This window comes from Bombina bombina, chromosome 7 (genome assembly GCF_027579735.1).
Source record: "Bombina bombina isolate aBomBom1 chromosome 7, aBomBom1.pri, whole genome shotgun sequence".
Lineage (NCBI taxonomy): Eukaryota > Metazoa > Chordata > Amphibia > Anura > Bombinatoridae > Bombina > Bombina bombina.
Genome location: NC_069505.1, coordinates 12,567,735 through 12,594,959, shown reverse-complemented (window position 1 = coordinate 12,594,959; position 27,225 = coordinate 12,567,735). Strand labels below are relative to the sequence as shown.

At 44.0% G+C, this 27,225-nt stretch overlaps 1 protein-coding gene across 1 annotated transcript in view; it reads right to left on the bottom strand.

Moving 5' to 3' along the window:
• The window catches only part of MTA2 (metastasis associated 1 family member 2), a gene marked incomplete in the record, with an annotated part of 127,897 nt that overhangs the window by 81,098 nt on the left and 19,574 nt on the right, over window positions 1-27,225 (bottom strand). The window contains 1 exon segment of the mRNA XM_053688834.1: window positions 14,730-14,793. Within this exon segment, the coding sequence (XP_053544809.1) occupies window positions 14,730-14,793 (64 nt within the window).

Genomic DNA, 27,225 nt, shown 5'->3' with positions numbered 1-27,225 from the left:
CAGTATTACAAAGATAATATCCCTGTTTTTTTCTACCTAGTGATAGAAAAAACATAATTTATGCTTACCTGATAAATTTATTTCTCTTGTGGTGTATCCAGTCCACGGATCATCCATTACTTGTGGGATATTCTCCTTCCCAACAGGAAGTTGCAAGAGGATCACCCACAGCAGAGCTGCTATATAGCTCCTCCCCTAACTGCCATATCCAGTCATTCGACCGAAACTAGCCGAGAAAGGAGAAACCATAGGGTGCAGTGGTGACTGTAGTTTAAAATATAGACCTGCCTTAAAAGGACAGGGCAGGCCGTGGACTGGATACACCACAAGAGAAATAAATTTATCAGGTAAGCATAAATTATGTTTTCTCTTGTTAGGTGTATCCAGTAAAACGGATCATCCATTACTTGTGGGATACCAATACCAAAGCTAAAGTACACGGATGAAGGGAGGGACAAGGCAGGTACTTAAACGGAAGGGACCACTGCCTGCAGAATCTTTCTCCCAAAAATAGCCTCCGAAGAAGCAAAAGTATCAAATTTGTAAAATTTTGAAAAGGTATGAAGCGAAGACCAAGTCGCCGCTTTGCAAATCTGTTCAACAGAAGCCTCATTTTTAAAGGCCCAGGTGGAAGCCACAGCTCTAGTAGAATGAGCTGTAATCCTTTCAGGGGGCTGCTGTCCAGCAGTCTCATAGGCTAAGCATATTACGCTCCGAAGCCAAAAAGAAAGAGGTTGCCGAAGCCTTTTGACCTCTCCTCTGTCCAGAGTAAACAACAAACAGGGAAGATGTTTGACGAAAATCTTTAGTCGCTTGTAAGTAAAACTTTAAATTATGTAAAAGACGTTCCTTCTTTGAAGAAGGATTAGGACACAATGATGGAACAACAATCTCTTGATTGATATTCTTGTTGGAAACTACCTTAGGTAAAAACCCAGGTTTTGTACGCAGAACTACTTTATCTGTATGGAAAATCAGATAAGGAGAATCACATTGAAAAGCTGATAACTCAGAGACTCTACGAGCCGAGGAAATAGCCATCAAAAACAGAACTTTCCAAGATAAAAGTTTGATATCAATGGAATGAAGGGGTTCAAACGGAACTCCTTGAAGAACCTTAAGAACCAAGTTTAAGCTCCATGGAGGAGCAACAGGTTTAAACACAGGCTTAATTCTAACCAAAGCCTGACAAAATGCCTGGACGTCTGGAACTTCTGCCAGACGCTTGTGCAAAAGAATAGACAGAGCAGAAATCTGTCCCTTTAAAGAACTAGCTGATAATCCTTTATCCAAACCCTCTTGGAGAAAGGACAATATCCTAGGAATCCTAACCTTACTCCATGAGTAATTCTTGGATTGACACTAATGAAGATATTTGCGCCATATCTTATGGTAAATTTTCCTGGTTACAGGCTTTCGTGCCTGTATTAAGGTATCAATGACTGACTCGGAGAAGCCACGCCTTGATAAAATCAAGCGTTCAATCTCCAGGCAGTCAGTCTCAGAGAAATTAGATTTGGATGATTGAAAGGACCTTGTAGTAGAAGGTCTTGTCTCAGAGGCAGAGGCCAAGGTGGAAAGGATGACATGTCCACCAGGTCTGCATACCAGGTCCTGCGTGGCCACGCAGGCGCGATCAAGATCACCGATGCTCTCTCCTGTTTGATTTTGGCAATCAGTCGAGGGAGCAGAGGAAACGGTGGAAACACATAAGCCAGGTTGAAGAACCACGGTGCTGCTAGAGCATCTATCAGCGTCGCTTCTGGGTCCCTGGACCTGGATCCGTAACAAGGAAGCTTGGCGTTCTGGCGAGACGCCATGAGATCCAATTCTGGTGTGCCCCAACGATGAACCAATTGAGCAAACACCTCCGGATGGAGTTCCCACTCCCCCTGATGAAAAGTCTGACGACTTAGAAAATCCGCCTCCCAGTTCTCTACACCTGGGATATGGATCGCTGATAGATGGCAAGAGTGAGTCTCTGTCCAGCGAATTATCTTGGAGACTTCTAACATCGCGAGGGAGCTCCTGGTCCCCCCTTGATGGTTGATGTAAGCCACAGTCGTGATGTTGTCCGACTGAAATCTGATGAACCTCAGGGTTGCTAACTGAGGCCAAGCTAGAAGAGCATTGAATTATTGCTCTTAACTCCAGAATATTTATTGGGAGGAGTTTCTCCTCCTGAGTCCACGATCCCTGAGCCTTCAGGGAATTCCAGACTGCACCCCAACCTAGAAGGCTGGCATCTGTTGTTACAATTGTCCAATCTGGCCTGCGAAAGGTCATACCTTTGGACAGATGGACCCGAGATAGCCACCAGAGAAGAGAATCTCTGGTCTCTTGATCCAGATTTAGCAGAGGGGACAAATCTGTGTAATCCCCATTCCACTGACTGAGCATGCATAATTGCAGCGGTCTGAGATGTAGGCGCGCAAATGGCACTATGTCCATCGCCGCTACCATTAAGCCGATCACTTCCATGCACTGAGCCACCGAAGGGCGCGGAATGTAGTGAAGAACACGGCAGGAATTTAGAAGCTTTGATAACCTGGACTCCGTGAGGTACATTTTCATTTCTACAGAATCTATCAGAGTTCCTAGGAAGGAAACCCTTGTGAGGGGTGATAGAGAACTCTTTCCCTCGTTCACTTTCCACCCATGCGACCTCAGAAATGCCAACACTATGTCAGTATGAGATTTGGCAATTTGGAAGTTTGACGCCTGTATCAGGATGTCGTCTAGATAAGGGGCCACTGCTATGCCCCGTGGTCTTAGGACCACCAGAAGAGACCCCAGAACCTTTGTAAAAATTCTTGGGGCTGTAGCTAACCCGAAGGGAAGAGCCACAAACTGGTAATGCCTGTCTAGAAAGGCAAACCTTAGGAACCGATGATCTTTGTGAATCGGTATGTGAAGGTAAGCATCCTTCAAATCCATTGTGGTCATGTACTGACCCTCCTGGATCATATGTAGGATTGTCCGAATAGTTTCCATTTTGAACGATGGAACTCTGAGGAATTTGTTTAAGATCTTTAGATCCAAAATTGGTCTGAAGGTTCCCTCTTTTTTGGGAACCACAGATTTGAATAAAATCCCTGTCCTTGTTCCATCTGTGGAACTGGATGGATCACTCCCATTATTAGGAGGTCTTGCACACAGCGTAAGAATGCCTCTTTCTTTATCTGGTTTACAGATAATCTCGAAAGGTGAAATCTCCCTTGTGGGGGGGAAGCTTTGAAGTCCAGAAGATATCCCTGAGATATGATCTCCAACGCCCAGGGTTCCTGAACATCTCTTGCCCACGCCTGGGCGTAGAGAGAAAGTCTGCCCCCTACTAGATCCGTTGCCGGATAGGGGGCCGTTCCTTCATGCTGTCTTCGAGGCAGCAGCAGGCTTTCTGGCCTGTTTGCCTTTGTCCAGGCCTGGTTAGATTTCCAGGCCGGCTTTGATTGCGCAAAAGTTCCCTCTTGTTTTGTAGCAGAGGAAGTTGATGCTGCACCTGCCTTGAAGCTTTGAAAGGCACGAAAATTAGACTGTTTGGCCCTTGATTTGGCCCTGTCCTGAGGAAGGGTATGACCCTTACCTCCAGTAATGTCAGCAATAATTTCCTTCAAACCAGGCCCGAATAGGGTCTGCCCCTTGAAGGGAATGTTAAGTAATTTAGACTTTGAAGTCACGTCAGCTGACCAAGATTTAAGCCATAGCGCCCTATGCGCCTGGATGGCGAATCCAGAATTCTTAGCCGTTAGTTTAGTCAAATGAACTATGGCATCAGAAACAAAAGAATTAGCTAGCTTAAGTGTTCTAAGCTTGTCAAGTATTTCAGTCAATGGAGTAGCTATCTGAAAGGCCTCTTCCAGAGACTCAAACCAGAACGCCGCAGCAGCAGTGACAGGAGCAATGCATGCAAGGGGCTGCAGGATAAAACCTTGTTGAATAAACATTTTCTTAAGGTAACCTAATTTTTTATCCATTGGATATGAAAAAGCACAACTGTCCTCGACAGGGATAGTGGTACGCTTTGCTAAAGTAGAAACTGCTCCCTCCACCTTAGGGACCATCTGCCATAAGTCCCGTGTGGTGGCGTCTATTGGAAACATTTTTCTAAAAATAGGAGGGGGGGAAAACGGCACACCGGGTCTGTCCCACTCCTTAGTAATAATTTCTGTAAACCTTTTAGGTATTGGAAAAACGTCAGTACACACCGGCACCGCGTAGTATTTATCCCGTCTACACAATTTCTCTGGCACTGCAATTGTGTCACAGTCATTCAGAGCAGCTAAAACCTCTCCAAGCAACACCCGGAGGTTCTCAAGCTTAAATTTAAAAGTAGACATATCTGAATCAGGTTTCCCCGAGTCAGAGACGTCACCCACAGACTGAAGCTCTTCTTCAGCTTCTGCATATTGTGACGCAGTATCAGACATGGGCCTTAAAACATCTGCGCGCTCTGTATTACGTCTAACCCCAGAGCTATCGCGCTTTCCTCTGAATTCAGGCAGTCTGGCTAATACCGCTGACAGGGTATTATCCATGATTGCCGCCATGTCCTGCAAAGTAATCGCTATGGGCGTCTTTGATGTACTTGGCGCCATTTTAGCGTGAGTCCCTTGAGCGGGAGTCAAAGGGTCCGACACGTGGGGAGAGTTAGTCGGCATAACTTCCCCCTCGTCAGAATCCTCTGGTGATAATTCTTTTAAAGATAACAGCTGATCTTTATTGTTTAAAGTGAAATCAATACATTTAGTACACATTCTCCTATGGGGTTCCACCATGGCTTTTAAACATAATGAACAAGGAGTTTCCTCTATGTCAGACATGTTTATACAGACTAGCAATGAGACTAGCAAGCTTGGAAAACACTTTAAATCAAGTTAACAAGCAATATAAAAAAAAAACGCTACTGTGCCTTTAAGAGAAACAAATTTTGCCAAAATTTGAAATAACAGTGAAAAAAGGCAGTTAAACTAACGAAATTTTTACAGTGTATGTAACAAGTTAGCAGAGCATTGCACCCACTTGCAAATGGATGATTAACCCCTTAATACAAAAAAACAGATTAACAAAACGAAAAACAGAATTTATGCTTACCTGATAAATTACTTTCTCCAACGGTGTGTCCGGTCCACGGCGTCATCCTTACTTGTGGGATATTCTCTTCCCCAACAGGAAATGGCAAAGAGTCCCAGCAAAGCTGGTCACATGATCCCTCCTAGGCTCCGCCCACCCCAGTCATTCGACCGACTGACAGGAGGAAATATACATAGGAGAAACCATATGATACCGTGGTGACTGTAGTTAGAGAAAATAATTCATCAGACCTGATTAAAAAAACCAGGGCGGGCCGTGGACCAGACACACCGTTGGAGAAAGTAATTTATCAGGTAAGCATAAATTCTGTTTTCTCCAACATAGGTGTGTCCGGTCCACGGCGTCATCCTTACTTGTGGGAACCAATACCAAAGCTTTAGGACACGGATGAAGGGAGGGAGCAAATCAGGTCACCTAAACGGAAGGCACCACAGTTTGCAAAACCTTTCTCCCAAAAAAAGCCTCCGAAGAAGCAAAAGTATCAAATTTGTAAAATTTGGCAAAAGTGTGCAGTGAAGACCAAGTCGCTGCCTTACATATCTGGTCAACAGAAGCCTCGTTCTTGAAGGCCCATGTGGAAGCCACAGCCCTAGTGGAGTGAGCTGTGATTCTTTCAGGAGGCTGCCGCCCGGCAGTCTCATAAGCCAATCGGATAATGCTTTTAAGCCAAAAGGAAAGAGAGGTAGAAGTCGCTTTTTGACCTCTCCTTTTACCAGAATAAACAACAAACAAGGAAGATGTTTGCCTGAAATCTTTAGTAGCCTCTAAATAGAATTTTAGAGCACGGACTACGTCCAAATTGTGTAACAAACGTTCCTTCTTTGAAACTGGATTCGGACACAAAGAAGGTACAACTATCTCCTGGTTAATATTTTTGTTGGAAACAACTTTCGGAAGAAAACCAGGCTTAGTACGCAAAACCACCTTATCTGCATGGAACACCAGATAGGGCGGAGAACACTGCAGAGCAGATAACTCTGAAACTCTTCTAGCAGAAGAAATTGCAACCAAAAACAAAACTTTCCAAGATAATAACTTAATATCTACGGAATGTAAGGGTTCAAACGGAACCCCTTGAAGAACTGAAAGAACTAGATTTAGACTCCAGGGAGGAGTCAAAGGTCTGTAAACAGGCTTGATTCTAACCAGAGCCTGAACAAATGCCTGAACATCTGGCACAGCTGCCAGCCTTTTGTGAAGTAAAACAGATAAAGCAGAGATCTGTCCCTTCAGAGAACTTGCAGATAATCCTTTCTCCAAACCTTCTTGTAGAAAGGATAGAATCTTAGGAATTTTTATCTTGTTCCATGGGAATCCTTTAGATTCACACCAACAGATATATTTTTTCCATATTTTATGGTAAATTTTTCAAGTTACAGGCTTTCTAGCCTGAATCAGAGTATCTATTACAGAATCTGAAAACCCACGCTTTGATAAAATCAAGCGTTCAATCTCCAAGCCGTCAGTTGGAGGGAAACCAGATTCGGATGTTCGAATGGACCTTGAACAAGAAGGTCCTGTCTCAAAGGTAGCTTCCATGGTGGAGCCGATGACATATTCACCAGGTCTGCATACCAAGTCCTGCGTGGCCACGCAGGAGCTATCAAGATCACCGAAGCCCTCTCCTGATTGATCCTGGCTACCAGCCTGGGAATGAGAGGAAACGGTGGGAATACATAAGCTAGGTTGAAGGTCCAAGGTGCTACTAGTACGTCTACTAGAGTCGCCTTGGGATCCCTGGATCTGGACCCGTAGCAAGGAACCTTGAAGTTCTGACGAGACGCCATCATATCCATGTCTGGAATGCCCCATAATTGAGTTATTTGGGCAAAGATTTCCGGATGGAGTTCCCACTCCCCCGGATGGAATGTCTGACGACTCAGAAAATCCGCTTCCCAATTTTCCACTCCTGGGATGTGGATTGCAGACAAGTGGCAGGAGTGATCCTCCGCCCATTGAATTATTTTGGTCACTTCTTCCATCGCCAGGGAACTCCTTGTTCCCCCCTGATGATTGATATATGCAACAGTCGTCATGTTGTCTGATTGAAACCTTATGAATTTGGCCTTTGCTAGTTGAGGCCAAGCTTTGAGAGCATTGAATATCGCTCTCAGTTCCAGAATGTTTATCGGGAGAAGAGATTCTTCCCGAGACCATAGACCCTGAGCTTTCAGGGGTTCCCAGACCACGCCCCAGCCCACCAGACTGGCGTCGGTCGTGACAATGACCCACTCTGGTCTGCGGAAGCTCATTCCCTGTGACAGATTGTCCAGGGTCAGCCACCAACGGAGTGAATCTCTGGTCTTTTGATCTACTTGAATCGTCGGAGACAAGTCTGTATAATCCCCATTCCACTGTCTGAGCATGCACAGTTGTAATGGTCTTAGATGAATTTGTGCAAAAGGAACTATGTCCATTGCTGCAACCATCAATCCTATTACTTCCATGCACTGCGATATGGAAGGACGAAGAACAGAATGAAGTACTTGACAAGAGCTTAGAATTTTTGATTTTCTGACCTCTGTCAGAAAAATCCTCATTTCTAAGGAATCTATTATTGTTCCCAAGAAGGGAACTCTTGTTGACGTGGACAGAGAACTTTTTTCTTTGTTCACCTTCCATCCGTGAGATCTGAGAAAGGCTAGGACGATGTCCGTATGAGCCTTTGCTTTTGACAGAGACGACGCTTGAATCAGGATGTCGTCCAAGTAAGGTACTACTGCAATGCCCCTTGGTCTTAGAACCGCTAGAAGGGACCCTAGTACCTTTGTGAAAATCCTTGGAGCAGTGGCTAATCCGAATGGAAGTGCCACAAACTGGTAATGCTTGTCCAGAAAAGCGAACCTTAGGAACTGATGATAGGAATATGTAGGTACGCATCCTTTAAATCCACGGTAGTCATAAATTGATTTTCCTGGATAGTAGGTAGGATCGTTCGAATACTTTCCATTTTGAACGATGGAACCTTGAGAAATTTGTTTAGGATCTTGAGATCCAAAATTGGTCTGAATGTTCCCTCTTTTTTGGGAACTATGAACAGGTTGGAATAAAAACCCATCCCTTGTTCTCTTATTGGAACTGGATGAATCACTCCCATCTTTAACAGGTCTTCTACACAATGTAAGAATGCCTGTCTTTATTTGGTTTGAAGATAATTGAGACCTGTGGAACCTTCCCCTTGGGGGTAGTTCCTTGAATTCCAGGAGATAACCTTGAGAAACTATTTCTAGCGCCCAAGGATCCTGAACATCTCTTGCCCAAGCCTGAGCAAAGAGAGAAAGTCTGCCCCCCACCAGATCCGGTCCCGGATCGGGGGCCATCCCTTCATGCTGTTTTGGTAGCAGTGGTAGGCTTCTTGGCCTGCTTACCCTTGTTCCAGCCTTGCATTGGTCTCCAGGCTGGTTTGGGTTGTGAAGTATTACCCTCTTGCTTAGAGGATGTAGAATTAGAGGCTGGTCCGTTTCTGCGAAAGGGACGAAAATTAGGCTTATTTTTAGCCTTAAAAGACCTATCCTGTGGGAGGGCGTGGCCCTTTCCCCCAGTGATGTCTGAAATAATCTCTTTCAAATCAGGTCCAAATAATGTTTTACCCTTGAAAGGGATGTTAAGCAATTTCGTCTTGGAAGACACATCCGCTGACCAAGACTTTAGCCAAAGCGCTCTGCGCGCCACGATAGCAAACCCTGAATTTTTCGCCGCTAATCTAGCTAATTGCAAAGCGGCATCTAAAATAAAAGAGTTAGCCAATTTAAGTGCTTGAACTCTGTCCATAACCTCCTCATACGAAGATTCTTTATTGAGCGACTTTTCTAGTTCCTCGAACCAGAAACACGCTGCCATAGTGACAGGAACAATGCATGAAATTGGTTGTAGAAGGTAACCTTGCTGAACAAAAATCTTTTTAAGCAAACCCTCTAATTTTTTATCCATAGGATCTTTGAAAGCACAACTATCTTCGATAGGAATAGTAGTGCGTTTGTTTAGAGTAGAAACCGCCCCCTCGACCTTGGGGACTGTCTGCCATAAGTCCTTTCTGGGGTCGACTATAGGAAATAATTTCTTAAATATAGGGGGGGGAACAAAAGGTATGCCGGGCCTTTCCCACTCTTTATTTACTATGTCCGCCACCCGCTTGGGTATAGGAAAAGCGTTGGGGGGCACCGGAACCTCTAGGAACTTGTCCATCTTACATAATTTCTCTGGAATGACCAAATTGTCACAATCATCCAGAGTAGATAATACCTCCTTAAGCAGTGCGCGGAGATGTTCTAATTTAAATTTAAATGTCACAACATCAGGTTCAGCTTGTTGAGAAATTTTTCCTGAATCTGAAATTTCTCCCTCAGACAAAACCTCCCTCATGGCCCCTTCAGATTGGTGTGAGGGTATGTCAGAACAGTTATCAGCGTCCTCTTGCTCTACAGTGTTTAAAACAGAACAATTGCGCTTTCTCTGATAAGTAGGCATTTTGGATAAAATGTTTGCTATAGAGTTATCCATTACAGCCGTTAATTGTTGCATGGTAATAAGAATTGGCGCACTAGATGTACTAGGGGCCTCTTGTGTGGGCAAAACTGGTGTAGACACAGAAGGGGATGATGTAGTATCATGTTTACTCTCCTCATCTGAGGAATCATCTTGGGCAATATCATTATCTGTGGCATTGCTGTCCCTACTTTGTTTGGACACTATGGCACAATTATCACATAAATTTAAATGGGGAGACACCTTGGCTTTCATACATATAGAACATAGCTTATCTGATGGTACAGACATGTTAAACAGGCTTAAACTTGTCAACAAAGCACAAAAAAACGTTTTAAAATAAAACCGTTACTGTCACTTTAAATTTCAAACTGAAAACACTTTATTACTGAATATGTGAAAAAGTATGAAGGAATTGTTCAAAATTCACCAAAATTTCACCACAGTGTCTTAAAGCATTAAAAGTATTGCACACCAAATTTCAGAGCTTTAACCCTTAAATTAACGGAACCGGAGCTGTTTTTACATTTAACCCCTATACAGTCCCAGCTATATGCTTTGCTGAGACCCAACCAAGCCCAGAGGGGAATACGATACCAAATGATGCCTTCTATAAGCTTTTTCAGTGATTCTTAGCTCCTCACACATGCATCTGCATGCCTTGCTCTCCAAAAACAACTGCGCATTAGTGGCGCGAAAATGAGGCTCTGTCTATAACTAGAAAAGGCCCCCATCTGAAAAAGGTGTCCAACACAGTGCCTGCCGTTTTTCTAAACAATCCCCAAGATTATAATAACCATTAATAGTTAGAATCTGCAAAATATGCCTAGCAAAGCAATCGTTTTAGCCCAGAAAAATGTCTACCAGTTTTTTAAGCCCTTATGAAGCCCTTTATTCTTTTATTTAACTAAGAAAATGGCTTACCGGTCCCCATAAGGGGAAATGACAGCCTTCCAGCATTACATAGTCTTGTTAGAAATATGGCCAGTCATACCTTAAGCAGAAAAGTCTGCCAACTGTTTCCCCCAACTGAAGTTACTTCATCTCAACAGTCCTGTGTGGAAACAGCAATCGATTTTAGTTACTGTCTGCTAAAATCATCTTCCTCTCACAAACAGAAATCTTCATCCTTTTCTGTTTCAGAGTAAATAGTACATACCAGCACTATTTTAAAATAACAAACACTTGATTGAAGAATAAAAACTACATTTAAACACCAAAAAACTCTTAACCATCTCCGTGGAGATGTTGCCTGTGCAACGGCAAAGAGAATGACTGGGGTGGGCGGAGCCTAGGAGGGATCATGTGACCAGCTTTGCTGGGACTCTTTGCCATTTCCTGTTGGGGAAGAGAATATCCCACAAGTAAGGATGACGCCGTGGACCGGACACACCTATGTTGGAGAAAATATGTTTTTTAAACAGTCATAACAACTGCCACAGCTCCTACTTTTGAAGCCTTTTGAGCCCTTCAGAGATGTCCTATAGCATGCAGGGGACTGCTGAGGGAAGCTGAATGTCACAGTTTGTAATTTTAACTGCACCAACTGTAACTTTTATACTATAAACAGTGGAAAGCCTCAGGAAACTGTCTAGGCAAAAATAAAGCCAGCCATGTGGAAAAAACTAGGCCCCAATAAGTTTTATCACCAAAGCATATATAAAAATGATTAAACATGCCAGCAAACGTTTTATATTGCACATTAATCAGAGTATATACCTCTGATAGCAAGCCTGATACTAGTTGCTATTAAATCAATGTATTTAGGCTTTAACTTACATTAATCTGGTATCAGCAGCATTTTCTAGCAAATTCCATACCTAGAAAAACTTAACTGCACATACCTTATTGCAGGATACCCTGCACGCCATTCTCCCTCTGAAGTTACCTCACTCCTCAGACATATGTGAGAACGGCAGTGGATCTTAGTTACTTCTGCTAAGATCATAGAAAAACGCAGGCAGATTCTTCTTCTAAATGCTGCCTGAGATAAAATAGTACACTCCGGTACCATTTAAAAACAAACTTTTGATTGAAGAAAAAACTAACTATATTTTACCACATTCCTCTAACTACCTCCAGTTATGTTGAGAGCTTGCAAGAGAATGACTGGATATTGCAGTTAGGGGAGGATCTATATAGCAGCTCTGCTGTGGGTGATCCTCTTGCAACTTCCTGTTGGGAAGGAGAATATCCCACAAGTAATGGATGATCTGTGGACTGGATACACCTAACAAGAGAAATATTTTCTAAAGTTAAAGCCTCTTTAACATCCCTCTTGACAATCCCACTGCCTCCTCTCCAAAACTACTTCTTCAACTGACTTCCTCTTTCGGCCTGTCACAATGGACTGACTCTCCCACTCACAAAGATGGTCATTCCCTTGATCTGATTTTCACCTATCGATGCACTCTTTCAAATTTAACAAACTCCCCTTTTCCTCTCTCTGACCATCGTCTCCTAACTTGCAACATCACTTCCCTCCCTCTACCCCTCACACCAAACTTCACAGCAGCACTAAGTCACTAGATCTGCATCAGCTCGCTAGCTCTCTCAAACCTCTCCTCTCATCCATCACCTCCTTTTCCTGCCCTGACCAATCTGCCAGTATAATTCCACCCTTACATCGGTCATTGACACTCTGGCCAATCCAATCTTAGCTCAGAAACCACACACTCATCTTCAGCCCTGGCATACCCCTCTGACACGATACCTACGAAGATGCTCCCGTACTGCTGAGCGACACTGGAGGAAATCTCGGAGTTCAGCTGACTTTCTTCACTACAAGTTCTTCCTGAACTCCTACTATTCTGCCCTTAAACTTTATAAGCAACAATATTTTTCTAATCTTATCTCTACTCCTAAACGTCTGTTCTCCACGTTCAACACTCTTCTCCGCCCACCCCCACACCTCCTAACACAACCTCTCTCTCAGCTCAAGATTTTGCAAGCCACTTCAACAACAAAATTGACTCCATCAGAAGTGAAATCAGCTCTCAACATACTTCCAATCTCCCACCCCCTCAAAAGCTCACGATCACCCAAAACCCAAATATCCAAAAATGCAGCTCTTTTGCCCCTGTCAATGAGGATGAAGTTTCTGCCCTTATACTGTCCTCTCCCCATCTCACTACCTGTCCCCTCGACCCCATCCCCTCACAGCTACTCCCCTCTCTCTCTTCTACCCTCACCCCCATACTCACACACATTTTCAACCTCTCCCTCAGCACTGGTATATTTCCCTCATCTCTAAAACATGCACTGGTCACAACTATCCTCAAAAAACTTTCTCTCGATCCAACCTCCCCTTCCAATTACCGCCCTATTTCCCTACTCCCTCTTGCCTCAAAGCTCCTCGAAAAGCTAGTTTACGCACGTCTATCCCATTCCCTTACACTAAACTCTCTTCTTGACCAACTGCAATCTGGATTTCGCTCCCATCACTCTACAGAGACAGCAATTGTCAAGGTTACCAATGACCTACTTAGAGCAAAATCCAAAGGCCACTTCTCTCTGCTTATCCTCCTTGACCTGTCTGCAGCCTTTGACACTGTTGACCACCCTCTTCTGCTCCAAACCGTCCAATCCTTGGGCATCTGTGACACAGCTCTCTCGTGATTCTCTTCCTATCTGACTAACCATACATTTAGTGTAGCCTTCTCCGGAGCATCCTCTGCCCCCTTAACCACTTTATGTTGGGGTACTTCAAAGGCTCTGTCCTTGGTCCCCTTCTCTTTTCAAACTACACGTCGTCACTAGGTTCCTTAATAAAGTCCCATGGGTTTCAATACCATTTGTATGCCGATGACACCCAAATCTACCTCTCCGCACCAGACCTACCTCCTTCCTTACTAACCCGTGTCACTAATTGTCTCTCATATCTCATCTTGGATGTCCTCTCACTACCTTAAGCTAAATCTTTCCAAAACTGAACTCCTTATTTTTTCCCCCTTCTTCCAATGTCTCCACCCCCAAAATTTCTATAACTGTTGATAATTCCATCATTACCCCTACCCCGCACGCCCGATATCTTGGGGTCACACTTGACTCAGATCTTTCCTTCACTCCTCACATTCAGTCCTTGGCTAAAGCCTGCCGCTTCCACCTTAAAAACATTGCTAAAATTAGACACTCTCTCATCCTTTCCCGCCTCGACTACTGCAACTCCGTCCTCTCTGGTCTACCTAGCTGCCACATAGCTCCTTTACAATCCATTATGAATGCCTCTGCCAGGCTCATCTTCCTTACTCTTCGCTCTTCATCTGCTGCACCTCTCTGCCAATCCCTTCACTGGCTTCCTCTTGCCTCTAGGATTAAACATAAAATCCTCACCCTGATATATAAAGCTCTCAACTGCACTGCTCCCCCCTACATCTCAGAACTTGTCTCTAGATACTCTCCCTCCCGTCCCCTTCGATCAGCTCAGGATCTCCTCCTCTCTTGTTACTTCCTCACATTCCCGTTTACAGGACTTCTCCAGACTGGCCCCCATCTTGTGGAACTCCCTGCCTCGCTCCACAAGACTCTCCCCTAGTTTTAACAGCTTCAAGCGCTCCCTAAAAACTCTACTATTCAGGGATGCATACAACCAACACTAACCTTTCCTAACTTCACTGCTTTCCCCTTGAACCCCTTAGAGTTTAAACCTATGGGCCCAGCTGTTTACAGATCGCTTCATAAGAGCCGACTACAACAGTGAAACTCTCGGCAGGCCCCTCTACCCACTTGACCCCTACAAAAGCTATCCTGTACACCGACTATGTTTACAGCGCTGCGGAATCTGTTGGCGCTCTACAAATACCTGATAATAATTTTATTAAGTCTCAAATATTAAGCAGCTTACAGGGCATTCAAATTGGGACCTCTGTCTGCAATGCTTTGTGGGATTACAATAACACTATTTATATTGCCTTTTTACATAAGATATATACACACTACATGCAGATACGCATGGGTGACTAAAGTTTCTTGCGGGCTGATAAGTTTTGTCATTTACTCGCCCGGTGGGCGAGGGGAGTTTTTGGGTATTCATAAGCCCTGCGTATATAAAAATTACTTTGCACCCATAGAAAAGAAAGCATCAGGGAGCAGCCTAAGGGTTCGAGTACAGCAAGATTAACAAAAAACACATCACAAGCAGATTATACACATACCTCCTTCTCTAAGTATTGGCCCAGAAGGTCAGTCTCGTTAAGCAGAGTTACACTGCACTTCCCCCTGCAAGTAAAAAAAATACATAAGTGTAAGACACTTTGAAAAACAAAATTTAAGTTTACCTGATAAATTTATTTATTTTTGACACGGTGAGTCCACGGAATCATCAATTACTGTTAGGAATATAACTCCTGACCAGCAGGAGGAGGCAAAGAGCACCACAGCAGAGCTGTTAAGTATCACCTCCCTTCCCACAAACCCCAGTCATTCGACCAAGGGAAAGGAGAGAAAGGAAATAACACAAGGAGCAGAGGTGCCTGAGGATTAGATAACAAAAACTGTCTATAAAAACAGGGCGGGCCGTGGACTCACATTGTCAAGAAATAACATAATTTATGCTTACCTGATAAATTCCTTTCTTCTGTTGTGTGATCAGTCCACGGGTCATCATTACTTCTGGGATATAACTCCTCCCCAACAGGAAATGCAAGAGGATTCACCCAGCAGAGCTGCATATAGCTCCTCCCCTCTACGTCAGTCCCAGTCATTCGACCAAGAAACAACGAGAAAGGAGTAACCAAGGGTGAAGTGGTGACTGGAGTATAATTTAAAAGATATTTACCTGCCTTAAAAACAGGGCGGGCCGTGGACTGATCACACAACAGAAGAAAGGAATTTATCAGGTAAGCATAAATTATGTTTTCTTCTGTTATGTGTGATCAGTCCACGGGTCATCATTACTTCTGGGATACCAATACCAAAGCAAAAGTACACGGATGACGGGAGGGATAGGCAGGCTCATTATACAGAAGGAACCACTGCCTGAAGAACCTTTCTCCCAAAAATAGCCTCCGAAGAAGCAAAAGTGTCAAATTTGTAAAATTTGGAAAAAGTATGAAGCGAAGACCAAGTTGCAGCCATGCAAATCTGTTCAACAGAGGCCTCATTCTTAAAGGCCCAAGTGGAAGCCACAGCTCTAGTGGAGTGAGCTGTAATTCTTTCAGGAGGCTGCTGTCCAGCAGTCTCATAGGCTAAACGTATTATGCTACGAAGCCAAAAAGAGAGAGAGGTAGCAGAAGCTTTTTGACCTCTCCTCTGTCCAGAGTAAACGACAAACAAGGAAGAAGTTTGGCGAAAATCTTTAGTTGCCTGCAAGTAGAACTTGAGGGCACGAACTACGTCCAGATTGTGTAAAAGACGTTCCTTCTTTGAAGAAGGATTTGGACACAAGGATGGGACAACAATCTCTTGATTGATGTTCCTGTTAGTGACTACCTTAGGTAAGAACCCAGGTTTAGTACGCAGAACTACCTTGTCTGAGTGAAAAATCAGATAAGGGGAATCACAATGTAAGGCTGATAACTCAGAGACTCTTCGAGCCGAGGAAATAGCCATTAAAAACAGAACTTTCCAAGATAACATTTTTATATCAATGGAATGAAGGGGTTCAAACGGAACACCCTGTAAAACGTTAAGAACTAAGTTTAAACTCCATGGTGGAGCAACAGCTTTAAACACAGGCTTGATCCTAGCTAAAGCCTGACAAAAGGACCGGACGTCTGGATTTTCTGACAGACGTCTGTGTAACAAGATGGACAGAGCTGAAATCTGTCCCTTTAATGAACTAGCTGATAAACCCTTTTCTAAACCTCACCATAGTCCTCTCACACATCCTATCTAGTCGTTGGGTGCAAGAGAATGACTGGGACTGACGTAGAGGGGAGGAGCTATATGCAGCTCTGCTGGGTGAATCCTCTTGCATTTCCTGTTGGGGAGGAGTTATATCCCAGAAGTAATGATGACCCGTGGACTGATCACACATAACAGAAGAAAAATAAATTTATCAGGTAAACATACATTTTGTTTTCTCTTTCTTAAAACACGGTGAGTCCACGGATTATCATCAATTACTGTTGGGAATCAATACCCAATCTAGAAGACACAGATAAGGGAGGGACAAGACAGGTAACCTAAACGGAAGGCACCACCGCTTGAAGAACCTTTCTCCCAAAAGAAGCCTCAGCCGAAGCAAAAGTATCACATCTATAGAATTTAGAAAAAGTAGGCAAAAAAGACCAAGTTGCAGCCTTGCAAATCTGTTCCACAGAAACTTCATATTTGAAGGCCCAGGAAGAGGTAATAGCCCTTGTGGAATGAGCTGTGATTCTCTCAGGAGGTTGCTGTCCAGCAGTCTCATAGGCCAAACAAATTTAACTCTTCAGCCAAAGCGAAAGAGAAGTAGCCGTAGCTTTCTGACCCTTGCGTTTCCCAGAGAAACAAACAGAGCAGAAGACCGGCGAAAAGCCTTAGTCGCCTGCAAGCACAACATTTAGTTCCTTATGAGGAGGAGGATCAGGACAAGGAAGGAACAACGATTTCCTGATTAATATTCCTGTCCAAAACAACTTTAGGAAGGAACCTAACTTAGTACAAAGAACCACTTTATCAGAATGAAAGATAAGATAGGGGGAATCACACTGTAGCTCCGAGAGTTCCGAGACTCTCCGAGCAGAAGAAATAGCAACAAGAAACAAAACCTTCCAAGATAACAGCTTAATATCTAAGGAATGCATAGGCTCAAATGGAGCCTGCTGTAAAACTTTAAGAACAAGGTTAAGACTCCATGGAGGAGTAACAGGTTTAAACACAGGCCTGACAAAAAGATTGCACGTCCGCCAGACTTTTATGCAGCAAAATAGACAACGCAGAGATCTGACCCTTCAGGGTACTTGCCGACAAACCCTTGTCCAGACCTTCCTGGAGAAAGGATAAAATTCTAGGAATCCTGACTCTACTCCAAAAGAAACCTTTGGATTAACACCAATACAAATATTTACGCCATACTTTATAGTAAATCCTTCTTGTCACCGGCTTGCAAGCCTGGATCAAGGTCTCAATCACCGACTAGGAAAAACCCACGCTTAGATAAAATTAAGCGTTTAATCTCCAAGCAGTTAGCTTCAGAGAAACTCGATTTGGATGAAGGGGCCCTGAAGTAGAAGGTCCTTCCTCAGAGGAAGCCTCCAAGGTGGACGAGATGACATTTCCCCTAGGTCTGCATACCAGATCCTGTGAGGCAAATGCCGGTGCTATGAGATTCACTGATGCCCTCTCCTGCTTGATCCAAGCAATAACTCGAGGAAGGAGAGCGAATGGAGGAAACTGGTATGCTAGACTGAAATTCCAAGGGACCGCCAAAGCAAGACGGCCTGAGGATCCCTTGACCTAGAACCGTACCTCGGGAGCTTGGCATTCTGCCGAGATGCCATGAGATCCAGCTCTGGCCACTCCCATTTGAAGGTGAAGCTGGAAAACACCTCCAGATGAAATTCCCACTCTCCAGGATGAAAGGTCTGTCTGCTCAGAAAATCCGCTTCCCAATTGTCCACTCCTGGAATGTGAATTGCAGATAGGCAGCAGTTGTGGGTCTCCGCCCACTGAATAATTCGAGCCATCTCTGTCATGGCCAAGGAACTCAGAGTTAATCCCTGGTAGTTGATGTAAGCCACCGATGTTATGTTGTCCGACTGGAACCTAAAAAACTGGGCTAAAGCCAACTGAAGCCAGACCAGAAGAGCATTGAAGATCGCTGTCAACTCTAGGAAGTTTATGGGGAGATCTGACTGTTCCCGAGTCCAAAGAATCTGAGCCTTCAACGAGTACCAGACAGATCCCCAGCCCAGCAGGCTGGCATCCGTAGTCACAATCACCCAGGAAGGTCTGCGAAAGCAAGTTCCCTGGGAGAGGTGTTCCTGAGACAACAACCACGGAAGAGAGTCTCTTGTCGCCTGATCCATATCTATGCGTTTAGACAGATCTGCATAGTACCCGTTCCATTGTTTTAGCATGCGTAACTGCAGAGCTCTGAGATGGAACCGAGGAAATGGGATGATGTCCATAGAAGCTACCATCAGACCAATTACCTCCATACATTGAGCCACTGACGGCCGAGGAGAGGACTTAAGAACAAGAATGGAAAATCTTGTATTTTCTGACCTCTGTCAGAAATAACAAATTAGGCTTACCTGATAATTTCATTTTCTTCTGAAGGGAAGAGTCCACAGCTGCATTCATTACTTTTGGGAATACAGAACCTCACCACTAGGAGGAGGCTAAGACAACCCAGCCAAAGGCTTAAATACCACCCCCACTTCCCTCATCCCCCAGTCATTCTGCAGAGGGAACAAGGAACAGTAGGAGAAACATGAGGGTGAAAAAAGGTGCCAGAAGAACAAAAAATTACAGTCACCTCATAGATAAGAACACAGGCGAAAGCTGTGGACTCTTCCCATCAGAAGAAAATGAAATTATCAGTTATGTTTTTCTTCTTAAAAGGGAAGAGTCCAAAGCTGCATTCATTACTTTTGGGAAAAGAATACCCAAGCTAGAGGACACTGAATGCAAACAACAGGTGGGTACAAAAGGCGGCCCCTTCAAAAGGCACCACAGCCTGATTACTCAACACCCCAAAAAGTATAGACGACACGGGTGAAAACCCGAAGACCAGTTAAACCGCACATTAGTTACACCGCCGGCAAAGCCGAACTAAACCACTCAGTCCCAGAGTTCGTCAAGGCCAACAACCTCCGAGGAGTCAGCCCTGCGGATCATGACTCCCATGAAGGTACCCAGCCAAGACAAGGACCGCTATCTGCCCCCAAAAAGGGGAACAGAATCTCAATAAAAATCCAAACGATCATTCCACTCTGCAGAACATAGAACAACCCATAATTGTCGTACAATAGTAACGCCCAGGGAGACGAACTCCCTAGAAACACAAGGGCCGAAGAAAAAACATAATTTATGCTTACCTGATAAATTTATTTCTCTTGTAGTGTATCCAGTCCACGGATCATCCATTACTTATGGGATATATTCTCCTTCCCAACAGGAAGTTGCAAGAGTCCACCCACAGCAAAGCTGCTATATAGCTCCTCCCCTAACTGCCATTACCAGTCATTCGACCGAAAACATGCAGAGAAAGGAAAACCATAGGGTGCAGTGGTGACTGTAGTTTAATGGAAAAATTACCTGCCTTAAAGTGACAGGGCGGGCCGTGGACTGGATACACTACAAGAGAAATAAATTTATCAGGTAAGCATAAATTATGTTTTCTCTTGTTAAATGTATCCAGTCCACGGATCATCCATTACTTATGGGATACCAATACCAAAGCTAAAGTACACGGATGATGGGAGGGACAAGGCAGGTACTTAAACGGAAGTTACCACTGCCTGTAAAAAACCCTTTCTCCCAAAAATAGCCTCCGAAGAAGTAAGGTATCAAATTTGTTAAATTTGAAAAAGTATGAAACGCAGACCAAGACTCCGTCTTGTAATCTGTTCAACAGAAGCCACATTTAAAAAAGGCCCAAGTGAAAACCACAGCTCTAGTAGAATGAGTTGTAATCCCTTCAGGAGGCTGCTGTCCAGCAGTCTCATAAGCTAAATGAATTATGCTTTTTAACCAAAAAGACAGAGAGGTTGCTGAAGTCCTTTGACCTCTCCTCTGTCCAGAATAGACAACAAACAAGGTGAATGTTTGATGAAAATCTATAGTAGCTTGTAAGTAAAACTTTAAAACACGAACCACGTCCAAATTGTGTAATAGACGTTCCTTCTTTGAAGAAGGATTAGGATACAAGAATGGAACAACAATCTCTTGAGTGATATTCTTGTTAGATACCACCTTAGGTAAAAACCCAGGTTGGTACACAGGACTACCTTATCCGTACGGAGAACCAGATAAGGAGAATCACATTGCAACGCAGATAACTCGGAGACTCTATGAGCCGAGGAAATAGCTACCAAAAAGGAACTTTCCAAGATAGAAGTTTGATATCTATGGAATGAAAAGGTTCAAATGGAACTCCTTGAAGAACCTTAAGAACCAGCTTTAAGCTCCATGGCAGAGCAACATTTTTAACCACAGGCTTGGTTCTAACCAAAGCCTGACCAAATGCCTGAACGTCTAGAATACCTGCCAGACGCTTGTGCAAAAGAATAGACAGAGTAGAAATCTGTCCTTTTAAAGAACTAGCTGACAACCCTTTTCTCAAAATCATCTTGGAGAAAAGATAATATCCTGGGAATCCAGACTTTACTCCATGAGTAACCCTTGGATTCATAACAATAAGATATTTACACCATATCTTATGTTAAATTTTCCTAGAGACAGGCTTTTATGCCTGTATTAAGGTATCAATTACTGACTCGGAGAAGCCATGCTTTGATAACATCAAGCGTTCTGTCTCCAGGCAGTCCATCTCAGATTAGTTATATTTAGATGGTTGAAAAGACCCTGAGGTAGAAGGTCCTGTCTCAGAAGCAGAGACCGTGGTGGAAAGGATGACATGTCCACCAGATCTGCATACCAGGTCCTGCGTGGCCACGCAGGCGCTGTCAAAAGCACCAAAGCACTCTCCTGCTTGATCTTGTGCAAACCCCTCCGGAGGGAATTCCCACTCCCCCGGATGAAAAGTCTGACGACTTAGAAAATCTGCCTCCCAGTTCTCAACACCTGGGATAGGGATAGCTTTTAGACAAGAGTGAGTCTCTGTCCAGTGAATTATTTTAAGACTTCTAACATTGCTAGGGAACTTCTGTTCCCCCTTGATGGTTGATGTAAGCCACAGTCGTGATATTGTCCGACTGAAATATGATGTACCTCAGAGTTGCTAACTGAGGCCAAGTCTGAAGAGCATGGAATATCGCTCCCAGTTCCAGAATATTCATTAGAAGGAGGGTCTCCTCCTGAGTCCACTATCCCTGAGCCTTCAGGGAGTTCCAGACTGTATCCCAACCTAAAAGGCTGGCATCTGTTGTAACAATTGTCCCATCTGACCTGCGGAAGGTCATACCCTTGGACAGATGGACCCGAGATAGTCACCAGAGAAGAGAATCTCTGGTTTCTTGGTCCGGATTTAACAGGAGAACAAATCTGTGTAATCCCCGTTCCTCTGGCTGAGCATGCATAGTTGCAGTGGTTTGAAATGTAGGCGTGCAAACGGTACTATGTCCCTTGCCGCTACCATTAAGCCGATTACATTCATGTACTAAGCCACCAAAGGGCGCGGATGGAATGAAGAACACGGCAGAAATTTAGAAACTTTAAAATTTACCTGACGGAGTCCAGGTTGTCAATTTCTACAAAATCTATCAGAATCCCTAGGAGGGAAACCCTTGATATTGGGGATAGAGAACTCTTTCCTTGTTCACTTTCCACCCATGCGATCTCAGAAATGCCAGTACTACGTCCGTATGAGACTTGGCAACTTGGATGTTTGACGCCTGTATCAGGATGTCGTCTAAATAAGGGGCCACTTCTATGCCCCGCGGCCTAAGGACCGCCAAAGTGACCCCAGAACCTCCATAAAGATTCTAGGGGCTGTAGTTAACCCAAAGGAAAGAGCTACAAACTGGTAATGCCTGTCTAGAAAGGCAAACCTGAAAAAACGATGGTGATCTTTATGCATCGTAATGTGAGGATAAGCATCCTTCAAATCCATTGTAGTCCTCTATTGACTCTCCTGGATCATAGTTAAGATGGTACGAATAGTTTCCATCTTAAATGATAGAATTCTAAAGAATTTGTTTAAGATCTTTTAGATCCAAAATAGGTCTGAAGGTTTCCTTTCCTTGGGAACCACAAACCGATTTGAGGAAAACTGTGTCCCTGTTCCTCTATTGGAACTGAATGGGTCACGTACACAATGCAAGAATGTCTCTTTCTTTATCTGGTTTGCAGATAAATGTGAAAGGCAAAAACTCCCCTTTTTTGGGGGGGAAAGCTTTGAAATCCAGAAGATATCTCTGGGGTATAATTTCCAATGCCCAGGGATCCTGGGCATCTCTTGCCCACGCCTGGGCGAAGAATGAAGTCTGCCCCCTATAGGATCCGTTACCAGATAGGGGTCCGTTCCTCATGCTGTTTTAGAGGCAGCAGCAGGCTCCTTGACCTGCTTATCTTTGTTCCAGGTCCGGTTGTCTCCAGACCGCCTTGGACTGAGCAAAAGTTCCCTCTTATTTTGCCTTAGAGGAAGTTGATGCCACACCTGCCTTGAATTTTCGAAAGGCACGAAAATTAGGCCTTTTTTGTCCCTTGATTTGGACCTGTCCTGAGGAAGGGCATGATCTTTTCCTCCAGTGATATAAGTAATAATCTCCTTCAAACTAGGCCTGAATAGGGTCTGCCCCTTGAAGGGAAGTTAAGTAGCTTATTTATTAAAGTCACGACAGCTGACCATGATATAAGCCATGGCGCTCTGCGCGCCAGTATAGTAAAAAACAGAATTCTTAGCCGTTAGTCTAGTCAAAGGAACAAAGGCATCAGAAAACAAAGGAATTGGCTAGCTTAAGTGCTCTAAGCTTGTCAAATATATTCATCCAATGGAGCCTGTAAAGCCTCATCAAGAGACTCAAACCAGAACGCCGCAGCAGCAGTGACAGGAGCAATGCGTGCAAGGGGCTGCAGGATAAAACCTTGTTGAATAAACATTTTTTATCCATTGGATCTAAAAAAGCACAACAGTCCTCGCCAGAGGTAGTGGTACGCTTAGCTAGAGTAGAAACTCTTCTCTCCACCTTAGGAACTGTCTGCCATAAGTCCCGTGTGGTGGCAACTATTAGAAAACATTCTTCTAAAAAATAGGAGGGGAGGAGAACGGCACACCTGGTCTATCCCATTCCTTATGAAAAATTTTAGTAAACCTCTTTAGGTATTGGAAAAACATAAGTACACACCGGCACTGCATATTATTTATCCAGTCTACACAATTTCTCTGGCACTGCGATTGTACACATTCATTCAGAGCAGCTAAAGCCTCCCTGAGCAACAAGTGGAGGTTCTCAAGCATAAATTTTAAATGTAGAAATATCAGAATCAGGTTAAATCATCTTCCCTGAGTCACAAATATCACCCACAGACTAAGCATATTGTGAGGTAGTATCAGACATGGTTCTTAAAGCGTCTGTATGCTCTGTATCTACCCCCAGAGCTGTTTTGCTTTCCTTTAATTTCAGGTAGTCTGACTAATACTGCTGCCAGTGTATTATACACAACCTTTGCCATGTCTTGTAAAATAAACGCTATGGGCGCCATTGATATACTTGGCGCCATTTGAGCGTGAGTCCCTGGAGCGGGAGTCAAAGGGTCTGACACGTGGGGAGAGTTAGTCGGCATAACTTCCCCCTCGACAGAATCCTCTGGTAAAATAAACGCTATGGGTGCCCTTGATGTACTTGGCGCCATTTGAGCGTGAGTCCCTAAAGCGGGAGTCAAAGGGTCTGACACGTGGGGAGAGTTAGTCGGCATAACTTCCCCCTCGACAGAATCCTCTGGTGATAATGTTTTTAAATACAAAAAATGATCTTTATTGTTTAACATGAAATCAGTACATCTGGTACACATTCTAAAATGGGGTTCCACAATGGCTTTAAACATAATAAACACAGAGCCTCCTCTATGTTAGACATGTTAGAACTAATAAAGAGACTAGTAAGCTTGGAAAACACTTTAAATCAAGTTAACAAGCAAATATAACAAACGTTACTGTGCCTTTAAGAGAAACAAATTTTGTCAAAATTTGAAAAACAGTGAAAAAAGGCAGTAAATCAAACGAAATTTTTACAGTATATGTAATAAGTTAACAGAGCATTGCACCCACTTGCAAATGGATGATTAACCCCTTAATGCAAAAAACAGATAAAAAATTAAAAAAAAATAAAAAAAAAAAACGACATTTTTTTTAAACAGACACAACAAAACTGCCACAGCTGAGCTGTGGATTACCTTCCCTATAACTGTTTCTATGCAAAATTTAAGCCAGCCATGTGGAAAAATTAGGCCCCAATAAGTTTTATCACCAAACATATGTTAAAAAACGATTAAACATGCCAGCAAACGTTTTAAAACACATTCTTATAAGAGTATGTATGTCTATTAATAAGCCTGATCCAGTCACTATCACTGCATTTAAGGCTTTACTTACATTACTTCGGTATCAGCAGTATTTTCTTAGTCAATTCCATTCCTTAGAAAAATATATTACTGCACATACCTTAGCATATATCTCTATCAATCAGCCTGGTACCAGTCGCTTTCACTGCATTTAAAGGCTGTACTTACATTACTTCGGTATCAGCAGTATTTTCTTAGTCAATTCCATTCCTTAGAAAAATATTTTACTGCACATACCTTATTTGCAGGAAAACCTGCACGCCATTCCCCCTCTGAAGTACCTTACTCCTCAGAATGTGTGAGAACAGCAACTGGATCTTAGTTACGTCTGCTAAGATCATAGAAAAAACGCAGGCAGATTCTTCTTCCAAATACTGCCTGAGATAAACAGCACACTCCGGTGCCATTTAAAAATAACAAACTTTTGATTGAAGAAATAAACTAAGTATAAAAAAACCACAGACTCTCACGACCTCCTATCTATGTTGAGACTTGCAAGAGAATGACTGGGAATGGCAGTTAGGGGAGGAGCTATATAGCAGCTTTGCTGTGGGTAGACTCTTGCAACTTCCTGTTGGGAAGGAGAATATATCCCATAAGTAATGGATGATCCGTGGACTGGATACACTTAACAAGAGAAAGAGATCCATACACAGAGAAAAATGTCCCAAAAAAGGACTCGAGGAACACCCTCATATCCCTGACCCTGAACCATACCCAAAGGTATTCCAGAAAAACCATGAGTTCCCCGATGCCTCATATCAGATCTAGATCTGAAAGACAGCAAAAATGGGATAATTATCCCAGCAGCTAGTAAAGAGTTCTCCAAAAAGAACACCCACCGTCTGAACAGGAACTCCCAATGGCCAGCTTCCAGGTAGAAAGTTGATTTACCATTGCTAAACCCAAACAACAAAGGCGTTTCAAAGCTTGCTAACACCTAGTCAAAGTGCAATTAGCCGTAGCTGGTTACACACTCAAAGTGCAATAGCTGTAGTTGGGTTCAACTGCAAACATTCCAAGGGCTCACAGCACTCTGAATATCGGCTCCAAGGAGCGCCCCCTCCCAGCACCGAATGCCAGTGGAAAAAGAGAAGGACATCCACAACCTCCCACAAAGGAGAGAACCGACTCTAAGGTAAACGGTCAACCCTGAATAGAGTAACCGACCCCCAATCTTCCCTCTAGGATAATGGTCCCAGCCCAAAGGCTAGTAAAGACCAAAGACAAGAATCCCAGACTTCCGGAAGAGAAAGGAAGGGTCAACGTAGGAACAAAGCCCCGGTTAGACCGCTGACCGTTACAACAACCGGTATTGTACCCTGAGTCAGGATAGACATTGTGCTCTGGTACGAAACCCCCTACACGGCTGTCTTCTCTAAAAACAAGGAACACATCCCAAGGGAAGAAGGCCCTCAGACCCTCATCATCCATATATCAGAATCCAACATATAGCAAGAGCCCCATAGGGATCAAACCCTCATTCTCCCGCTGCAGGAAAGGAGGAACCAATCACTACATCGCAATTCCTCTTCCAGGATTCTGGAATGCAAAAAGGGAAAAGACCCTTACAAGGCAAGACCCACAGGTCGCTCCCAATACTAAGGTAACTCCGAAACCGGAGAACCCTACCCCCGCTCTAGAATAGAAGGGCATAAAACGAAGGAAACCTATCCTACCTTAGAGGCGAGACCCCCTCTGCCATATCGCCAACCCAGGTGAGGATACCTGGAATCTACAGGAACAGCATAAATGCGCCAGAAGACCAGTAGGGAACCGTCAGAAGGACCTAAAACCTAAGCCACAAACGAGGCATCTCTCAGAGCATCCCAGCCTCTACAGAGAGAGGCCCGCTGGACCACAAACATCTAGTGTGAAATCGAATCATCCACACCCATCCAAGGAGAGACATGGACCTGGGTCATAGTCCTCGAAAAAGGAAGTTCCATCTTCCAGAGGAATCCTAAGCTGTCTCCTACAAGGAGGAATGCACCTCTAAGACTTGGTGATCTAGCAATAGCCTCAAACCCAAGAAACACAAGGACTTCCTTAATAGTCTAAGATTCAGCACCCAGGGAACCTGGATCGCACAGAAATCTTGCAAGCAAGCGTTAATACGTGCTACACACACAGGCAAGGGAGCAACCAACACCCGAAGGCGAATGAGAACCCTGTACCCTGCTCACCATCCTAACTTAAGGCACCGCCCACTAAGCCCCCAACAGAGCATCGAGGATAAATGGTCAACTACCTGACCCCAAAAGGGCGGCTCTCCGTAACTGACCTCGCCCCTTCACTGACAAGCCCCAAGGCAAAAGTTGCAACAAGGACGGAAATACACCCGATTGTCGAGATCATGGTCAGACCAAGGGTAATGGAAGAGACAACAGCCAGAGATCCTTGAAGCATCTATCTTCCAAAATCTTCTTTAAGCAGGCAACAGCTGGAGCTTTGCAGCTTCCCACAGAAGGCAGGGAGCTGAGCAGAGAAAGATATGCCAGCGCATCCCGACCCTATGATCCATGCAAGGCGGAAAGG